The sequence below is a fragment of the Puma concolor genome, chromosome B4 (genome assembly GCF_028749965.1).
Source record: "Puma concolor isolate L17-30 chromosome B4, mPumCon1.1.hap2, whole genome shotgun sequence".
In the NCBI taxonomy this organism is placed as follows: domain Eukaryota; kingdom Metazoa; phylum Chordata; class Mammalia; order Carnivora; family Felidae; genus Puma; species Puma concolor.
In genome coordinates, this window is record NC_141673.1 from 47,500,125 (window position 1) to 47,520,947 (window position 20,823).

General features: G+C 40.2%; 2 protein-coding genes across 2 annotated transcripts in view; one reads left to right on the forward strand and one right to left on the reverse strand.

The window, feature by feature from the left end:
* The window catches only part of KCNMB4 (potassium calcium-activated channel subfamily M regulatory beta subunit 4), a 65,256-nt gene extending 53,171 nt beyond the window's left edge, over window positions 1–12,085 (reverse strand). The window contains exon 1 of the mRNA XM_025926713.2: window positions 11,585–12,085. Within this exon, the coding sequence (XP_025782498.1) occupies window positions 11,585–11,920 (336 nt within the window). The 5' untranslated portion in view covers window positions 11,921–12,085. The remainder of the gene's footprint in view (window positions 1–11,584) is intronic.
* A 485-nt stretch (window positions 12,086–12,570) lies between these two features.
* LOC147579043 (uncharacterized) lies at window positions 12,571–14,737 on the forward strand. The gene is made up of 4 exons (XM_086715105.1): window positions 12,571–12,576; window positions 12,611–13,148; window positions 13,307–13,407; window positions 14,165–14,737. Exons 1-4 carry the CDS (start codon window positions 12,571–12,573, stop codon window positions 14,231–14,233), a joined length of 714 nt encoding a protein of 237 aa, XP_086571231.1. The 3' UTR covers window positions 14,234–14,737.
* Window positions 14,738–20,823: the final 6,086 nt, after the last annotated feature.

A 20,823-nucleotide genomic window follows, 5' to 3' on the forward strand; every position in this document is an offset into this window, starting at 1 on the left:
AATTCAGTGGTTTTTAGTAGAGTCACAGAAGTGTGCAATCACTGCCACAAAAGTTTTAGAATGCTTTCATCACCCCAAGAAGACACCCTGTACACATCTGAACATATTTTTATGTGCTTATTGGCCACCTGTATACTTCTTTAGAAAACTGTCTACTCACACCTCTTGCCTATCTTTCAATTGGGTTATCTGCCTCCCTCTTTTTACATTTTTTTTTCAACGTTTTATTTATTTTTTTTGGGACAGAGAGAGACAGAGCATGAACGGGGGAGGGGCAGAGAGAGAGGGAGACACAGAATCGGAAACAGGCTCCAGGCTCCGAGCCATCAGCCCAGAGCCTGACGCGGGGCTCGAACTCACGGACCGCGAGATCGTGACCTGGCTGAAGTCGGACGCTTAACCGACTGCGCCACCCAGGCGCCCCTGCCTCCCTCTTTTTAAAAAAATTTTTAAACGTTTATTTATGTTTGAGAGACAGAGAGAGATACAGCAAGAGTGGGGGAGGAGGAGAGAGAGGGAGACACAGAATCCAAAGCAGGCTCCAGGCTCTGAGCTGTCAGCACAGAGCCTGACATGGGGCTCGAACCCACAAACTGCAAGATCATGACCTGAGCTGAAGTTGGATGCTTAACCAACTGAACCATCCAGGCACCCCTAGTTATCTGCCTTTTTAATTGTTATTGTTGAGTTATAAAAGTTCTTTATACATTCTGGATATTCAATCTTTATCAGATATGTGATGGGCAAATATTTTCTCTCATTCTGTGGTTGTCTTTTTACCTTTTTGATGTTGTCCTCTGAAACTCAAGTGTTTAATTGTGTTTGAGTCCAATTATCAATTTTTCCTTTGGTTGCTTGTGTTTTTCATGTCATATTTAAAAAATTGCCTAATTCAAAGTCATAAAGATTTACACTTACATTTTCCTCTAAGAGCTTTACAGTTTTAGCTCTTACATTTAGGTTTCTGATCCATTTTAAGTTAGTTTTTATAAATGGTGTGAGGTAGGAGTCCAACTTCATTCTTTTGCATGCATACAGTTGTTCCAGTGCCATTGGTTGAAAAGACTGTTCTTTCCTTGTTCAATGCTCTTGACACAATTTCCAAAAATCAATTACTCTTAAATGTACTCATTTACTTCTGGACTTTCAATTCTACTCCATAGATTGGTATGTCTATCCTTACGCCAATACCATATATCTTGATTATTGTAGATTTCTAGTAAGTTTTAAAATTGGAAAGTATGAGTCTTCCACCATTAGTCTCTGTTTTTTTTTAAGATCATTTTGGCTACCCTGAATCCCTTAAATTTCCATATGAACTTTAGGATCAGTTGGTCAATTTCTGCAAACAAAAATCCAGTTGAATTTTTGATAGGGATTATAATCAATCTGTAGATGAATTTGGGAAGTGTTGCCATCTTTACAATATTAAGTATTCCAATCCACAAACAAAAGATATCTTTCCATTTATTTAGGTCTTCTTTAATTTCTCTTGATAGTGTTTTATAGCTTTCAAGGTACAAGTCTTTTGCTCTTTTGTTAGAAATACTCTTTTGTGAAATACATTCCTAAGTAATTTATCATTTTAATAATATTGTAAATAGAATTGTGTTCTTAATTTCATTTTTAGATTGTTCATTGTTAGTGTATAAAAATACAATTGATTTTTGTATATTGATCTTGTATTCTGTAACCTTGCTGAATTTATTATGTCTGACAGATGGGTTTTTTGTTTGCTTTGTTTTTGGTGGATTCTTTAGGAGTTTCTTTATACAAGATCACATGATTTATAAATAGTTTTATGTCTTCCTTTCCAATCTAGCTGTCTTTTTACATTTTTTCCTTACCTAACCGTCCTAGATAGAACTTCCAACATCAAACAGGGGTGGCAAGAGCAGACATCTTTGTCTTATTTCTGATCTTAGGGGGAAAGCTTTCAGTCTTTCACCATTTATTAGCTATTCGTAGTAGCCCTTTATCAAGTTGAGGAAGTTCTCGGCTATTCCTAGTTTTTTTTTTTAATCATGAGAGGATTTTGTTAAATGTTTTTTCTGCGTATACTGTAATAATCATGTAATTTCCATCCTTTAGTCTATTAATATGATGTATTAATTACATTGGTTGATTTTAGCATGTTGAACCAACCTTCATTCCTGGAATAAATCCTACTTGATCATGGTATATAATCACAAACTCTTTCAAACAATAGAAGAGGGAACACTTCCCAACTAATTTTATTACCATGATACCAAAGTCAGACAAAGACATCACAAGAAAACTACAGACCAGGGGCGCCTGGGTGGCGCAGTCGGTTAAGCGTCCGACTTCAGCCAGGTCACGATCTCGCAGTCCGTGAGTTCGAGCCCCGCGTCAGGCTCTGGGCTGATGGCTCAGAGCCTGGAGCCTGTTTCCGATTCTGTGTCTCCCTCTCTCTCTGCCCCTCCCCCGTTCATGCTCTGTCTCTCTCTGTCCCAAAAATAAATAAACGTTGAAAAAAAAAAAGAAAACTACAGACCAATATACCTGATAAATACAGATGCAAAAATCCTCAACTAAATGCTAGTAAACCAAATAAATCTAGGAACATATAAAAAAAGGATTAAATACCATGACCAAGTTAGGAGAAAGGGGAATGAGTACTAATGTGTACGGGATTCCTTTTGGGAGTGATGAAAATATTCTAAAATAAGATAGTGATAATGATTGCACAGTTTTGTGAATATACTAAAAACTGTACCTGTTGAAAGGGCAAATATCATTTAATGTGAATTACATGCCATTAAAAAAAAGAAAGAAAGCTGCTTTCCATCTATTTTCTCGTTTTCCCCTTTCCTACTGCCTAAAAGACAGACATGATCAAGTTAGTAAAAGCATCCTAAGAGATTGTAGAGCAACAAGATAGTAGGAACCTGGGTCTTTGGATGACCTTCCACATCCAAAGTCTGGCACAGCCCCATGGATTATGTACAGGCTCAGACATTTACAACAGAAAAAAAGAAAAGAAAAGAAAAAAGAAAAGAAAAGAAAAGAAAAGAAAAGAAAAGAAAAGAAAAGAAAAGAAAAGAAAAGAAACGAAAAGAAACGAAACGAAACTAGTACTTACTTTCTTTAGGTCACTGTGATTAGGTTCCTGTTAAAGCATCCCATCCAATATCCTATCTATTAGGTTGTTTCTACATTTCACTACTATACACAATTCTGCAATGAAATACCCCATATATACATTTCCTTGGATATGTGTTAGAGTTCTTTAGAGTAAATACCCTGAAGTGAAATTGTCAGGTTTTCAGATATGCACAGCTTCAGTTACACTTAATATGTTTGATTATTTCCCTAAGTGGTTGAACCAATTTCCTAGCAATGGGTAAAACTTACCATTTTCTTCAATCCTCACCAACGTTTGGTCATATGAAGCATATTAAGTTTTTCCAAAATGATGGGTGTGAAATGGTGTCCTGTTATTGTTGCCTTCTGAATTTCCCTGAGATTAGTGGAATCGAGCATCTTTTCACATTTATTGATCTTTGAGTTTCTTTTATGAATTGCTTGTACACACCTTTTGCTCATTTTCTCATTATATCATACACCATTGTCTTAATGATTTGTAGACATTTTCATTTTTGTTTATTACTGTTTCGCCATTATCTTGCAGTAATATTTAGCTTTACTTCTGCTTAGTTTACAATAATTTTAGTCATATAGAAATTGTTATTTTAATGTGCTCAAATGTGTCACTCTTTCCTCTTATTTGTTTAGTCTCATTTAAGAAAATATTTAAGCCTCTGTCATAAAGATATTTTCCCAAGCTTCCTCCTGAAAGTTTTATAGTTTTCTTTTCATATTTAGTTTTTCTTCCATTTGGAACTGGATTTTATGAGTGTGAAGTATGTGTCAGATTGTCTTTTTCATGTACAGCTAATTGGCTCATTCTTTCCCTGAAGAATTTTCCACATCTTCTATGTTTTTCAGTAAAATTTAATAATTGCTAATTTAATTTCTCTAAGGATACACTCTTTACCATTTCACTTTTAAAATTTGTCAAGGTTTATTTTATGACCCTGAATATGACGTTTTTGTAAATATTACATGAGCACTTAAAATAGTGTACACCTTGCTACAACTTAATATACTATTCTATATGTCAGTTGTCAGTTGTTAAACATGTTATTTAAACCTATCATATATGTGTCAATATTACTTTTGTCTGATTGTTTATTAGTCACAGAGGTGTGTTAAAATCTCTCACTCTCATGATAGACTTGTGTATTTCTCCATTGAGGTGTTTTATTTTTTTAATGTATTTTGAGGCTGTATTTTTAGGTATATCCCAATATAGAATTGCTATATTACATTGAATTTTTTTATAATTACAAAGTGTCCCTCCTTTTTATCTAGTAACAAATTTTTGCTTCAAAGTCTACTATATTTCATATAATACAGATACTCCAGCTTTTCTTTTCCTGTTTTGGTTGATGTTTGCATGTATATTTTCCCATCTTTTAACTTTCAACCTTTCTGTGTCCTTATATTCTATGTGTGACTCTTGAAAACAGCATATATTTGGGTTTGTTTGTTTTTTTCCAGTCTACAATCTCTGTCTTTTAAATGGAACTTAATCCACTTACATTTAATATAATTACTTATAAATTGGCATTTAAATCTATCTTATTATTTTTTTGTTGGTGTTCTACTTGTCTACATTTCTTTTTCTCTTTCTCCTTGCCTTCTTTTGGACTGTTTGCTTTATATTATTTCATCTTCCCCACCTATTTATACATTCTTTTACTTTACAAATTCTTGAACTTCAACATAGAACTACTAAGTCAGAATCTGGGGCGGAGTTTATGATTCAGTGGGCCTAAGATGAGACCTGAGAATGTGAAATTCTAGCAAATTCACAGTGTTCAGCATGGAGCCCGATGCAAGGCTTGAGATCATGACCTGAGCCAAAATCAAGAGTCAGATGTTCAACCAACTGAGCCACCCAAGCACCCCAAAATACTGAATCATGATTACTCACCTACTCAAAAACTTTCCTTGGCTTCTGTGTTAGATTTCTGTTGTTGTAACAGAAACTTAATGGCTTAAACAACACAAATTTATTATCTTAAAATTCTAGTGGTCAGAATTCTCAAATGGGTCTCACCAAACTGGGGCTGTATTCTCTTCTAGATTCTCTAAGGGATAATCTATTTTCTTGCCTTTTCCCGCTTCCTTGGAAAAGAAGGCTGCCTACATTCCTTGGCTCATGACCCACTTCTGTACTCAAAGTTAGCAATGCCTGGTTGAGTCTTTCTCATATTGCATCACTCTGACCACCTCTTTCACATTAAAGGAGGCTTTTGATTACCCTAGGCCCACCAGAATAATCTGCATATTTTAATGTCAACTGATAAACTACCTTAATTTCCTCTGGAGCTTTAATTCCTCCTTGCCAGGTAACATAAGATACTCACAGATTCTGGGGATTAAGATGCGGACATCTTGGGGGCACCTGGGTGGCTCAGTTGGTTTAGCATTTGACTTCGGCTCAGATCATGATCTCATGGGTTCATGAGTTTGAGACCCAGGTTGGGCTCTGTGCTGACAGCTCAGAGCCTGGAACCTGCTTCATATCTGTGTCTCCCTCTCTCTCTGCTCCTTCCTCACTCACTCTCTGTCTCCCTCAAAGATAAATAAACATTAAAAAAAATATTAAAAAAAAAAAGATGTGGACATCTTGGTGGGGGGAGGGGAGCATTATTCTTCCTATCATGGTTTCCCAATGTCACCAAACCCAATTCCACATTATTGATCCCAGTTTACTCTCCCACCTTAGCCCTAAGACTCTGTTCTTTGTAACTGTGTTCCAACCACATGGTCTATCTGATGATTCCCCAACATAGCCTGCACTCACACAGCTTTGCTTCTGGCATTTTCTCTTCCTTGATGTTCTCTTCATTCCTCCCTACTTTTTCTCCCAAGATGAAAATCCTATTCATTCTCAAATTTTCATAGCAAATGTTTCATTTCCCATGAAGCTTTTCTCCTAATCTTTCCTCTCTAGTGTTTGTACTTTCCTGTAGAACTTACATTACACTTCCTTTGATAGTTATTTGTGTTATTTCCCCTGCCGGAGAATGAACTCATTGAGGGCACAAACGTATGGATTCATCCTCACTTGTATGTCTGTTAGACATATCTAAGACTAACCCCTTGTTTTCCATTCACACTCCTCCCAAACTACTCTTCTCTAGTTTTCCCATCTAGTAAAATCACCTCCCTTCACCCAGTTGGACTTACCACAAACTGCTGAGTCATCTTTGACCAGTCCATCAGTGAACTTCACCAATGCTCACCCCTGATCTAAGTCACTATCATCATTTGCCCGCCCTACTAGACTCCTTGTTTTCAATCCTGCCCCTGCATCTCTCACCTTGCACAAGTGAGCATGTGCATATGCATGTACACACACAAATACACACAAATTCTATTCTCAATCCAGCATCCAGAAGGATCATCTACATTTTTCAGAAGTTTAAGTCTGATTATATCTCAGTCCTGCTTAATGTCAGACAGCTTACCATCATACACAGAACAGAATCCAAAGGTCTTACAGTGTTCTGTAAGGTCTAACCTCACCTCCCACTGTTTCACGTCTTGCTCACTGTAGTCTGGCCTTATTGTCATCCTTACTGTTCCTCACGTTAGCCTGGCAGCCACTTGCCCCGGGGCCTCTGCACTTACTGCGCCCTCAGCCTGTGAAACACTCTTTCTCAAGACAGCTATATGATTGACTCTTTTCTGTCCTCTATGCCTCTATTCATCCCCTCATGCTCTTTGGTCTCTGTACAAATGTCACTTAACCACTGTGTGCAAAAGGGCAGCCCTTCATTTCTTCCACCAGTCTGTATCCTTATGCTGCCTGAATTTTCTTTACACCTTTACCATTACATGACATTACATTATAAGTCTATTTCTTGTCTGTCAGCATCTACCAAAACATAAACTTCAGACTTTATTTTGATCTCTATTCTAGTCTCAGAACCTGGAAGCACGCATTGCGCAGAGGAGGCATTTAACAAATATTTGTTAAATGAATAAACTTATCTTTGTATGTCCTTGTTTCTTTTTTTTTTTTTTTTTTTTAGTTTATTTATTTATTTTTGAGAGAGAGAGGTGAGTGTGTGTGTGCAAGCATTGGAGCAGGGCAGTAAGAGAGGACAAAGAGAATCCCAAGCACAGAGCCTGATATGGGGCTCAAACTCTCGAATCATAAGATTACAACGTGAGGTGAAATCAAGAGTTGGACGCTTAACCAACTGAGCCACTCAGGCGCCCCTGTATGTCCTTATTTCCTGCCCAGTCCTTTGATCAAAAGATGCTAAGACGTACTCCTGTTTCTTGCTCCATCCTTTGATCACAGAGGCTAAGCAAGTATTGGAGGAATTGGATTTTACGTACTTGCCAAGTTATTTAATATAATCACCAGAGGAAAAATCCACAGCAAGCCATCCTTATCATAGAGAAATAAAGATTGTAGAGAAATCGTCACAATCCAGTTTAGCCTTTGATTACTTAGTTTTGATGTGATGGACCTCCCTAGAGCACAAAGTGTATCATACTGAACATTTATTTCTAGGATGCAGTTCAGAAATCAACCCCAGGAGACCACACTGTCTGCACAGGATGTGTGACTGGGGGGCAGGGGACGGGGCTTTGGGACATACCAGTGTGGTTGTGAAGGATACCAAGGGAACCGTAAGCTGCGAGGAACACAGTTAGGGACATTCAGTTTCAGAGGATACACTCAAAAGTCTAAAGTTTTTCTTCTCTTCAGTGAATTTCTCTCACTTTCACAGTACTTTTCCCTTTGGAATAGACTTTTTCCCTTTGTATCTAGGTTTTTCAGACCAGAGAACAACAACAACAACAACAAAAAACCTCAAAACAAAAATAAAACACATAGCTTCTAATCACTCACTCTCTCTTATTGCACAAACAAGAGATAGTTTTAAAAATTCATCTTTTCTCTGCCACCCGATGTATATATTGATGTGATAGCAAATGTCTGGAACTGCATTATGTTCATTTAAGCTAAACGAATTTTAAATGACCATTTCGACACTAATGTTAAATGATCCTCTTCTTTTCCTTCAGAATTTCCTTGGGTCCGTCCTTTTATGCCAGTTCCCTATATTCAGTAGGATCAGTAACATCTTTTAACCTAAAAACACAAGTATTAATCACAATGGATCCTTTCGGTTCTTATTTTACTTTTCTTGCACAACAGATGAGTATGTTTTCTAATCAGTAATTTTTGACTCTGTCTACACATTAGAGTCACTTGCAGAACTTTTTAAAAAACACCAACTCTCAGGACTCTCCCAAGACCAAGTCCAAATCTCTAAGGGTGAGACCCAAGCATAAGAATTTCTTTGTAAAGTTTCCCTAATGATTTTTTTTTTTTTTTGAGAGAGAGAGAGAGAGAGAGAGAGAGAGAGAGAGAGCGCCCACGAGCAGGGCTGGGGCAGAGGGAGAGACAGAATCTTAAGCAGGTTACATGCCCAGCGCAGAACCCAACGCGGGGCTTGATCTCAAGACTGTGAGATCATGACCTGCGCTTAAATCAAGAGTCCAATGCTTAAGGGACTGAGCTACCCTGGAGCCCCTCCCCCAGTGTCTAATGTGCAGCCAAGGTTAAGAACCAAAGCTCTTAGCACACACAACTGCTAGCCCCTCAGAAACAATGCAGTGATGGGAACAGCACCCAGAGGGAGCATATCCCACATTTAGATTTGACTATGGTTAAATCACAGAGCAGATCATTGCCCTATGTGTAACTAGTAGACTTGAATACTATATTATATGACCGGATAGAGTGATTACCCTTGACAATATGGATATGATTCAAACCATAAATAAGCTGAAGAACATTTAAAGATATCTTAGACAGGACTAGTCAAAGGTCACATGTGTTCATACTATCTTCTTTGGTAGTCTATGGCTAAAGAAGTTATACATGTGCAATATTCTTTCCCTTTCCCTGCCTTTTACTATAATTAATGCAGCAAACTCAAGGGAGGGGTGGGGGAAAGCCCTTGTTCTTTTTCTTTCTAAGAAGTGATTTCCTAAAAATGGTTTCTTGTGGGGAGTGGGTCCTGAAGAAGAGAAGGTTGAAGGTGATTAGGATCCTTGGCACTGAAGGGAATCCAGACATTCTACAGAGGGAATGGGTGGGGAACCCAGGCCTTCGATAATCAGGTGATGCAAGGCAAAGAAAAGACCTAGGCACCCAAGAGGCGTCAGGAATGAGCAAAGGGGCCTGCCTACTTCTAAGGGCACTGTGGACACATTCTGCTTAGGTACTGGGTTCTGGCACAATATCAGTTATGTTGAATTTTTCCATCACTAATCACTTACAAGAATTGTACTTTAATTGTCCAAAAGTAGAAAGGTGACTGCAAAAGAACAAACTTATGTTCTATAAATGCCACAATGTAATCATAATTTGGATAAAGATGTGTACTGGTCTGGCTAAGGAAGCCTTGACTAAATTCACTGGGCTGTTGTTCATCATTTGTGTGTGTGTGTGTGTGTGTGTGTGTGTGTGTGTGACATAAATATCTTTCTCCAGTTCTGTCATTTCTTGAATACTTTATAAAACGTCATTTTGTTCAGACACTTCTTCAAAACAATTGTTGCTGGAATCTGAACTGGCACTGGAAGAAAATAGATTATTTGCAACAAAGAGAGAGAGAGAGAGAGATAAAATTGTAGTATTACATAAAGCATTTTGACTGCTTCCAACTGATTTTAAAATCTATGTCCTAATGATCCCAATTTACTTTTTCTGCCAGATCCTTCAAAATTGCCTGGAAATTACAAGCAGGCTTTTTGCAGTAAATTCTAACTTCTCAATGTCTTGATCAGATATTAGCCATTTATTGGTATATGTGTATATAATTTATTATTAGTGCCTGAACCACTATCTTAAACTAATTAGCAGTGTTTCACCAATTATAGCAATGCCTCCTAAATGGTGAACTACCATATAATTTCTAAATCACTATCACTGCTTGGCACCTTCTTTTATATTAATGGTTTAATCCTGAAGAAAAAAAAAAAGTGATGTTTCTAAAACCCTAAGGTTTCTTTTGAAGTTACTGAACTTTAAGCAGATTAACTTATATTTGTTTTCCAGAGTGTGCTTCTTCAGGACACTGATTATACCTTATCTAAATCTGTACTTTTATATTTATTTATATTCACTTCTTATATATTATCTTCATTTTTAAGGTAAATGAATACACGTTTGTCAGCAGGAGCATCTTTTTAAAAGAGAAGTCATTTTGTAAAGGAATTCCTTTTTTTTTTTAATTTCCCCAATTCAAGAATTTACTGTTTGTTTAAGGAAACAAGACCCTGAGTTTTACTGCAGAGAAATGGTACCTTTGCTTTAAGTACTCTTAAAATGCTAATATAATTGTTTTTCCCTTTCGGATTAATATATCTTGTCACATTTAACAGAAAGTTTTCCTGTGTACACAAGACTCATTCCCTTTTGTTTTTCTGCTGGATTTTCGAGCAGAGCCCTCACCAAGAGGGAAAATGACAGTAACGTTAAAGAAGAAACACACTTTCACTCGATAGTTAAGCGACAAGCATGGTAAAAACAGACCAAGAGAAGATAAGAAAGAAAATCCTTCTTGCAGAACCAGGCGCACTACAAAGCTCAATTAGTTCACAGACTGAGGACACTGCTTTTTATAAGTTTTTTCTCTCCACTGGGAACAGTTTTCTGAGTCTCCCTCTCTCGGCTATCCATCCCTCGAGTCCTAACCAGGTTTTTTCTGTATTGCTTGAGAGAAAGTTGCCAGGGAAGGAATATTCGGTACATATCACGAAGGGTTTTCTATTTTCAGTAAGTTTTACCGTTCTCCAGATGGCTCCCGATCGTCCCTAGACACACAGAGTCACTAGGCTTCCTCCCGACCCTTCTGAGAATCTGTTTCTTGAAAACCAGGAGCTCTCTGTAAACCCCGGAAACAGACTTGTTCGGAATTTCGCATGTGGTTTCCACGTCGTCTGTTGACCCTCAACATTGCAGCCCAACTTAAAAACGTCTGTTTAGAGTTAAAGGGCAAGGAACCCTCTAACATCTTCCAAGGGGCCCAAAGATCTCGAGCTCCCAAAGCCAGGGCTTGACGCGGCCCGTGGGAGCTCAGACCTTGACCGAGCGCCCGAGTAGGTGGATCCCTGCTACCCACTGGCTTTAACAGGAGGAAAAGTAACTTTCCGCTCCTTGCACGTCTCCAAAGTCCGACCTGTAGGCGCCGGACTGAGCTGGGCCAAGGTCTCAAAATCTGAGACGAGACAAGAGAGACGTGTAAAGAAAGCCTCAGGGCATTACCGGTCGCCGCGCACGAACCCCGGGCCCCGGGACTCCCGGCTGTGCTCACTGCGGGTCCAACGCCCCGTCGCCTCCTTAGGGACGCGAGCAAAAAGACACTCCGAGCCCGCCCCGCGCGGCGTCTGACACCGAGGCTCCCCCAAGCTTCAAGACCTCCGCAGGAGCCAGGCATCCCTCGCGGGGCGTCCTTACCTTGGGGTTGGTCAGGAGCTGGTGCTCGTCGCTGTGCAGCAGCGCCCTGGAGTTGGACTCGGAGTTGTTCACGTAGACCTGGACGCAGGGGTACTGCGAGGTGCCCCTGCAGTCGGCGCCACAGGTGAAGGTGCACTCAAAGACCTCGCCGATCTGCTGCACCGACAGCACCGTGCAGTTGGCCGCCGTGGCTTGCAGATCCTGCAGCGCGGGACTGAGCCAGCAGAAGCCGAAGATAAAGAGCGACACGACGCCAGAGATGATGAGAAACAAGCCGAGCCGGATGCTCTTGTCCTCGGCTTCCGTGTACTCGTAAGCCACCCGGAGCTTCGCCATCGCCCCCCACTCCCGGCGGCTGGCGCGCTCCCCCCGCCCCCTCCCGCCCCCGGCGCCCAGCCCGACTGCCTCGGGCGGGAGGAGCCGCCGCCGCCGCCGCCGCCGCGCGACAGCAGGGGAGTGGGCGGCGAGGGGGAGCGCGCGAGAACAAAGGGGCCGAGGCCGGCGACGCCCCCGGCGGCGGCAGCGCCCCCCGCCCCACCCCCCCCAGCCCCGCCGCCAGCCGGGCCCCGGAGGCTCGCGGTGCGACCGCTGCTTCAGAGCCTCCTGCACCCTCGGGCGCGAGGAGCGCACGGGCGGCTCCTGCCTCCAGCGCCCCCTGCCAGCCTCCGCCCCCGCGCTCTCCCCGCCTCCCCCACCCCGCCTCCTCTCGCCCGGTGTCTCCCCGTCTCCATCGCCTGCTGGCCGCCGCCCCGCCGGCTCTCCGGGCAGCTGCCCCGAGGGCAGGCGCGGCTGGGCTGGGCCGAGCCCCGGAGCTCCCCCGAGCGGGAGGCGGCTCCGCCCGGCCCCACCCGCCGCCGACCGGGGCCTTCCCGCCCCGCCCGCCGCGGGGGCGTCTCCCGTGGGCGAGGGGCGGGCGAGCACCGCGGTGGGGGGCGGCGGCGGGCGCTTGAGATCCTCTTTAAATCCCCCTTGGAGGGACGTCTGAGATGAATGCTGAGGATCGATCGAGCTTCACCCGAGTGAAAGTTAAAAACAGAAACGGAAAACAGGGAGCGAGGGCGTAGTGCGAGTGGAGCGGCGGGAATCTTGAACTCCGAACGGGGATTGGCCAGCCAGCAGGGAGAGCGAGCCAGCGGCCAGGCGGCCGGCGCTCCGGGGAAACGCGCAGCCCGGCCAGGCTGGTGGGGAGGAGGTCCCCGGGCGAGGGGCGTGCGCTGGGTGCGCCCCGGGGAGACCGGGCCACACGTTCCCGGGCCGGGGCGGGCGCGCGGACCCGCAGTCGGCGGGGCGGGGGACGCCCTCCCCTTCCACGCCCAGCGAGCGCTGAAACTGTGCGGCCGAAGAGTCCTAGCTCTCCCAACCGCCTCGGCGCGGGCCCGCGCACCCCCCGCCCCGGCCCCCAGCACGCCCCGAGGGCGCCAGGATAGGAGTGGAACGGGCAAATTCAGGGGTTTGCTGTGGAGGCATCGCGCGTGGGACAGCAGCCTGCGACTGGCGAGACCAAGGAAACTCAATGCCGGGGTGCTGGCTGGACCTAGCGGAAACTTAGGTCTCCGGCAGCCAGGTGAACCCCAACTCGATTTGCCCCGAGGCTGGGGCTGAGTAGGGACCGAAGGAAACAGCCTTGCAGCCCTGGATGGAGACACCACTTTCCCCGTCAGGACGGTCCCCTCGCTCCCGGACTCCCGAGAACAGAATCCTTTCTGTTGTTTCCTTTCTTAGGAACCTTGCCACCGTTGGCCCACCCCGGAATTTGTAGAGGGACTAACTACCCAGGAGCGGTGTATGAGGCGACAGCGGCGTGCAGACCCGCTTTGGGACAGGTACCGTTTCTAGAGCTGCATTCTGCTGTCTTCATTCTTGCAGTTGCTCCTTCTACGCCCTCCTCTTCTGTGCATACTTTCGGCTTCTATTCTTTTCATGACCTTTTTTCTTTTTTTTTTTTTAAAGATTATCTTTTTCCAAGCCACGCTTCTATCATATCAAACTTGAGAACTATCTCGACCTACATTTTGAAGAATCAAAATGTTCACTTCTTTGCAAAGCATGTAAACATATCTTTCTCTTGATTTGCAAGTCCCAAATGGGTATACTCTTAATTAAATTCAGTTACGTTTCTGATGAATGTGGAAACACCAAATCATGGAATTCTTGACTTCTCTTTCTTGGATTTCAAATGTTAGCTACGTAACTGGTATTAAGTATCTTTCAACTGCAGTTCTGATATGTTACTTTGAAGTACTCATTCCTTTATGTGGTAGGTAACAGTATTTCCAAGCAAGGAGAAAAACAAGTTTAAATTACAGGAAGACCCTAAGTGTTTTTCTGAAAAAATTAAGACGATACAGGGTTTGGAAGATTTCCAAATCAGGAAGACACCTTGTACTTAATACCTTTCAAGTTTTGAGAGAATAGATTTCCTTCTTTCTTACCTAAGAAGTATGTGATTTTCTGCCCTTTCTGTTGGCATGAAGACAATTGTTGGTGATTACATTATCCGAAAGGGAAAATGAGTTTAATCATTGAAGCAACTTAACCTGAGATCACAGATCTTTGGCCTCAATCTTTTTCCTACTGCAGGTTATAAACATCTTCCTTTTCAAGAACGCTCAAGCCAGTCTAAGATCTGAGGCACCGGTGAGGAGATAACAACAGCCAATTATCCTACCTTGGTATGCTGAGCAACTTAACCTTGAAGCAGAATTAACTCTTATCAGTGGTCTTATTAGTGGCCTTAAAACACAGGGATGGGGATGCCCAAAGATAATTTAGTAAGTATGATTAATTTTTCAATGATTCCAGAGCTCAAAGAGTTCTGTAAGTGAACCCTCTGCCCCAAAACTGAAGTAAGATGGTTTTCATGTATCAGAAAATTCTGCCTTAATTTAACCTAAATTCTTAAGGGCTTTTAAACCCACTTTCCTCCCAAGTTCTGCATTAAGTCACTCTCCTTCCTTATAATTAAAATGTTTGCAGAAACTGTTGCCATCTAGCCTTCTGTTCTTTAAACATTTACTTTTCTCCCTTATTTCCTATTTTTAAGTCAGCTTTGCTGTTCTTCTGAACCCTTTCATTATCTTCATGTCTTTCTTACTGAAAGTCAAACATATCAAAAGACTTCCCACATTAAATAAATTTCTGTTTTATCCTTAATGGAACACTGTGTTTGTTATTAGTTTCATTCAGTTGACTTGGAGCTGCCGCATCTCATTTCTAACATTCAGTAAGGCAGGCCCTCAGTTTCAGAAAATGAGTCACCATCGACTCTCTAAGTTAGAGTAGTGGTAACAACCCTTGGGAAAAAGATGCTAAGCTCTGAAGTGACTTGGCATCTTGTTTCTGTGGAGGGCAGAGGCAGCACAGATTTTAATAAAAGCTAGTTCTTTGCCTGGTTCGCCACCAATTAAAAGACTACAAATGTGATACACAGAACCAGACCAACTTATTTGCTGTACATCATTGTCTGCAGCAATGTTTTCAGGAGAATCATGGTCAAGCCTTGATGTTCTTTTCAAAAGAAAAATAAAACCTATCTAAGCAAGAACATTAAAACCATTGCTATTCATAATTTGTTCTCTTCAGTATTCACAGAAGTCCTGTGACTAATGTTAAAGCTGCAATATACAATTCCACATGTATACATACCTTTATTAAAAGATTTCAAAAAGAATTATCATAAGGAGAGCTTTGGTATCCTAGAGTAGAGAGGAATTTAGAGCATATTGGGAAAATGTTTATACACTGTTTTAAAAATTGGCACATTGTGAAGTTTTTCAACAACAAACTGCTACTATACATTTCTTAAATAACTAAAGTACATAGAACAGAAAATTAATATTGTATCATCACCTTTTTTCATTAAAATTCACTTTTTGGATGGGTTTTAGATGTTTGCAACTAGAATAATTAGGTAAGAAACAAATGAAAGCATGAATGATCCAACAAAGAACACTATATAGAAAATTTTATCTTTTCATTCAGTTTATGCAATTGACAATTTTGTTGTAGAAAACTGTTTCTGCTTTATTTAGTCTTGACTTAAATGACTTACAGTTGAACTAAGTAAGTCATTTCCAGCTTGCCGATATCAAGAAACTAACTTTCTTGCCATGCTTCATGGTGAATGTTAAATATTAGTCTCAGAATTTTGAATTCAAAATTTCCTGGGAAGCCACTATTTTTCTAATTTTTGTTTTTTCCTGTCCATAAGTTTTACCTACTATATTGAACATATAATTTTTGAGAACACTACTTACTATTTTCTATATTTATAATCATATTAAAACAGGAAGGGATCTTAAGTATCACCTAATTCAACATTAAGCAGGAAAGGATGCTCCCAAAGACTGTATTTTGTTTGAAGTAGCAGAGAATGATTATTAAAGTATTTTTTAAGTTCAGATTTGTTTGCGTTATAGCCTTTATGTTTGCCATTGAGAAAGGGAAGCAAAAAGCACAATCACTTCATATTAGTACATTCGTAACACAGAAGTGTAGCTAGATTTCCTAAATTCTTATCATCTGTTATCTTTCATGTTAATGGGAGTGAACTTCTATGGGAGATAATATATACACATATGTAGTAAAAAGGAAAGAAGCTTTGGAACTAGAAAGCAAGAAGCTAAGCGGTTTTGGTCCCAACATTCAATAGTAAATAATTTGACATAAATAATTCATGTCCTTAGATTGTTTCCTCCTCCTCTTGTGAAAGGGTTGGATTAGAAGATTCTTGATTTTGATTTTTATTCCAAATTGGCTTTGTTCTTGCCTTGTTCTTTAGAAACTTGGCTATTGCTATCTAACAGTACATAGTCAAGTCAAAAGGTCTTTTAATAATTCCAAAACATGGAGAGCATCTCCTAGCACAGTGGCTAACAGAGACAGCATTTGTCTTTGGAAAAATGGGCCTACATCTACTGAGTACCTAATATAAACAAATGCCCTAATTTAATCTTCCCATGAGATGAAGAGGGAACGAGGGATCCAGTAACGCTACACATATACTGACAGTGCCAGATTACAAGGCCCATTTTCTGCTATACTCTGAAACATCTAAGAAATTTCTGTATTTAGTAAAAAATGTAGGTAATACCAATGGATTTAAAATGTGCATACTTACATTTGAGTAGAGTTAGGCTTGATCAAATCCCTCCTGTGAAACCTATGAAGGGAGACGTGGGTAGCGGATGGAGGATCTAGTGATTTAACCAGCTCCTCCAATTTAATCTCGCTCTGAATCACTTGCGTTGAAAATAGCTCTTTTTTAGATGCATAGCAAATATAAGTAGTACGGCTTTATGTGGAAGAGGAAGATTAAGTGTAATATTTAGGTTTCAGATAAGCTTGTTAGTAATTGAAGCTAGATTCAAAGTAGAAGTAAAACACAAGAACAACTGGATGTTAATAAAACACTAGTTCTAGGGTAGAAGAGCCTGCCCTCCTCTTACTGCAGGAAATCATCTAATATTTCCAATAGCTTTCTTGCCTTTGCTTGGACATTTCCAGTGATGAAACATTCATGAACTCCTAATGCTGCCCATTTGATCTTTGGACCTTTAAAAATATATATGAAGTAGCACTTTCTTGCAAATTGAAATCTGCCTTGCCATAATATCCATGTAAAGGTTTTTTATTTGCCCTCGGGTGTTATGTAAGTAAGATAAAGATAATCTGCTTTATGAAAATTTCATTCAGAGGCACCTGGCTGGCTCAGCTGGTAGAGCATGCTACTTCCGATCTCAGGATCAGGATCCTGAGTTCAGGTCCCACTATTGGGCATAGAGTTTACTTTAAAACCAAAACAAAAAAACCCAAATGATCTCACTTCAGATGTGGGAAGACAACTATCCTCTTTCCTTCTAGGCCTTTTCTTCTTTGCTAATCTTCAGTTTCTTCAGTATTTCCTTTGGTTAATGGTTTAGAAGACTAGGACTGTGTCCTTACCCTCAAATGCTAAAGAAAGGAAAAAAAAAATTCAAAGTTGGAAAGGATACCTAGTTTTAACATTCTCTAAAACAAAAGTCTACATCTTTCTTTTCCATGCTATCCAACCTACAAACACTTCTAGGATGATAGATTTTGTTGTTCGTTAATTAACAACATCATTGCAAATGCAGAGAGAAGCTGGGAAAATGATTTTGGTTCATCTTAATTAGACAGAATTTGGATTCCCAATAGTGATGTGCAAGTCAACTAATATTCAAATATTAAATCATTTAGAGTAAAATGAAAAATATTATAGAAATTATACAAAATATATATAAAATTATATACAATTATATAAATTTTATATGATTTTTCCATTCCTTTTTCCATTTAAAAAGGAAATCTGGAAATAACTTTTTTTAAGAGAGAGAGTGCATGAAAGCTGGGGAGGGGCAAAGGGAGAGAGGGAATGTTAAGCAGTCTCCACACTAAACACAGAGCCCAGTGGGGGTGCTTGATCTCACCACCTAGAGATCATGACCTGACCTGAAATTAAGAGTGGGATGCTCAACAGTCTAAGCCACCCAGGCACCCCAGGAAATAACACTTTTTTGAGCAGAAGAGTGACATGTGATATGCATTTTAAAAACAGGTATATTTTGGGGCACCTGGGTGGCTCAGTTGGTTAAGCAATGGACTCAATTTAGGCTCAGATCATGATCTCATGGTTCATGGGATCCAGCCCCATCATCGGGCTTTGCACGGACAGCTCCCGCTCTGCTTGGGATTCTCTCTGCCCCTCCCCTGCTTTCTCAAAATAAATTAGTAAACAAAAATAGGCATATTCTCATTCTACTGGTTTTATATTTAAAGAATATTAACCATTTGAAGACAGTAAGTTACTTAAAACATTTAAAATAAAACATCAAAACATGTCTGACACTCTTAAGAGGGAAATATTTAATAGCTCACATTTTCTTCTAAAATAGCCCAGTTTTGGGGTACCTGGCTGGCTCAGTCTGTATAGCACGTGACTCTTGACCTTGGGGTTGTGAGTTCGAGCCCCACACTCGGTGTAGAGATTACTTAAAAATAGAATCTTAAAAAAAAAAAAGACAGCCCAGTTTTCATGCAACTGCTACATATGATAATTAAAACTACATCTTAAAATAGATGTTCAGTATGTAACAGATTTAAAGGTAGCTTCCAAACATTCTGGCTGCCCCAAATCTTTATTTTTATACAAAAGATGAAACTATTCATGGCATTCCCACATGTAACTTCTCATTGAGCTGTATATTTTTGAAGAATAATCAATGTTTACTCTTTAAAATGTATTTTCATTATAAATGAGTATCCATAGAGATGATCCTAAGAAGAATCAAGCAAAATCAGCCATTTGTTGACATCATACCACCCTTGAAACTTGGTAGCTTTCTTCCAAAATGTTTAGAGGAACCTCATGTGTTACAACAATTACCTTTGGTATATACTAGAGAATTGATTGGCTTGGTGGAAAAAAAAAAAAATCACCTGTTCAAAGTTTTATAAATTATGTGGTTAAAATGTTACTTAGGCAAATACAAATTACTAGACTATTACTTTTCAGGATATGCTTATGAAAATTAGAGACTAGCTGATTCAGTGAAAAATTGTTTTTCTTACCTACTTTTCTCTATTGTGTGAAGGAACTACCTACCACTTTTTGGCCTAAGTGGGGCCAGTTTTATTTCACCTTCTCTTAACAAAATGTCAAAACACATTTGTAAGTGTGGTAGAGGCCTATCAGGCCTTGGAAATAAAAACTAAGATAAATCACACCATGAATGAAAAATGAGTTTTGCTATATAGAAGTAGTCTTAGAGGTGCTTGGCTGGCTCAGTTGGTACAGCATGTGACTCTTGATCTTGGGGTCATGAGTTTAAACCCCACATTGGGTGAAAGATTACCAAAAATAAAATGTTTTTAAAAAAGATAAATAGTAGCTAAACTATTTTGGCATGTGTCAAATGGTGAGCATAAACTATGAGACTATGCAGTGTGAGTTTTCAACAGAGACAGGAAATTTATTACGAGGAAGACTTACCATTGTGAATTTTATGAGTTTCATGAAGTCATTTAAGTGACTGGAGGAAAGCTGTATGGCAAACATCTGGAAATGATTAGCTTTTTAAACTGAATTCTTACGATAAAGAAATACATCATTAAATTCTTGTTAGGTCATAGTATATATACAACAGGATGACTGGACTAAAGAAAAAACTTTCAGTTGATGGACACAGAACTGATAATGCATAGTTGCCCTTAGCAGTTTTTATGCATACAAACTGAAGCTGAAACCCAACATCTAGCAAAAATGTCCCCAGGAAATAGTAACGGTTTTTAAAACAAAACGAAACAAAACAAAACAAAACAAAAAACAATCCTTACTGTTTTATACTCAGGAACAGACTTAGTTTTCCTTGTATTCTGCTCTATTACTACTGTAATAATGTGGTTTCTGCACTAGAACTTGAATGATACAGAAAAAAATGAATGGCCCCACAACAGAGGTATACATTATCCCAGTTATTAACTTAGTTGGATTTCACCTAAACTTTAAGATTTTAGATTTTATTCTAGTTAGTACCTGCACAATAGGCAAAGTATAGCTGAAGTGTAAATTCTAGTTCATTAGCTTCGGAAATGACTTGTATTTACTACAGTATGTATTTCTGGCCTCTCCCTAGATATTTGAGTCAGAGTATCTAAATAGGAGACCTAGGAGCACTGGGGTGGTTTCCTCAGTCAGTTAAATGTCCAACTCTTGATTTCAGCTCAGGTCATGTGTAGGCTCCATGAGTGTGGAGCCTGCTTGATATCCTCTCCCTCTGCCCCTCCCCTGCTCTGAATGAATGAATGAATGAATGAAGTAGGAGGCCTATAACTAATATTTTGAACATGCTCCTCAGGTGCACAAAAAGTTTGAAAATTACGTACTTTGCCTCTGCTGAGCTCCTGGAGCTAACTCCATCCAAACTGAGATTTTTTTACACATCAAATTTAATGATCGGTTTTCTCTTTACATAAGAAACAGGATTACTGCTTACGTTTTGTGATCACTACTGTAGCAGAAAATAGGAGATTGAACACTAATGCAATGTACAATTTCAGACTAAATATTTACCTCAAAACTTATCAAAAAAATGGTCTCTTCCCTCCTTTAATGTAGCACTAGAATATATAAGTAAATCTGGTGAACATACACTGCATATGATTTACTATTTGTGTGCTTTTACGACGGTGTCATACATAGCCTTATTCCTAAAGTAAAA

Excerpts from the sequence above, each read along its gene's own strand:
- LOC147579043 (XM_086715105.1), top strand. Across the intron at positions 13,149-13,306 it reads CTTAGGTCTCCGGCAGCCAG|GAACCTTGCCACCGTTGGCC; the intron begins GTGAACCCCAAC and ends TTCCTTTCTTAG. Across the intron at positions 13,408-14,164 it reads GCAGACCCGCTTTGGGACAG|GTTATAAACATCTTCCTTTT; the intron begins GTACCGTTTCTA and ends TTCCTACTGCAG.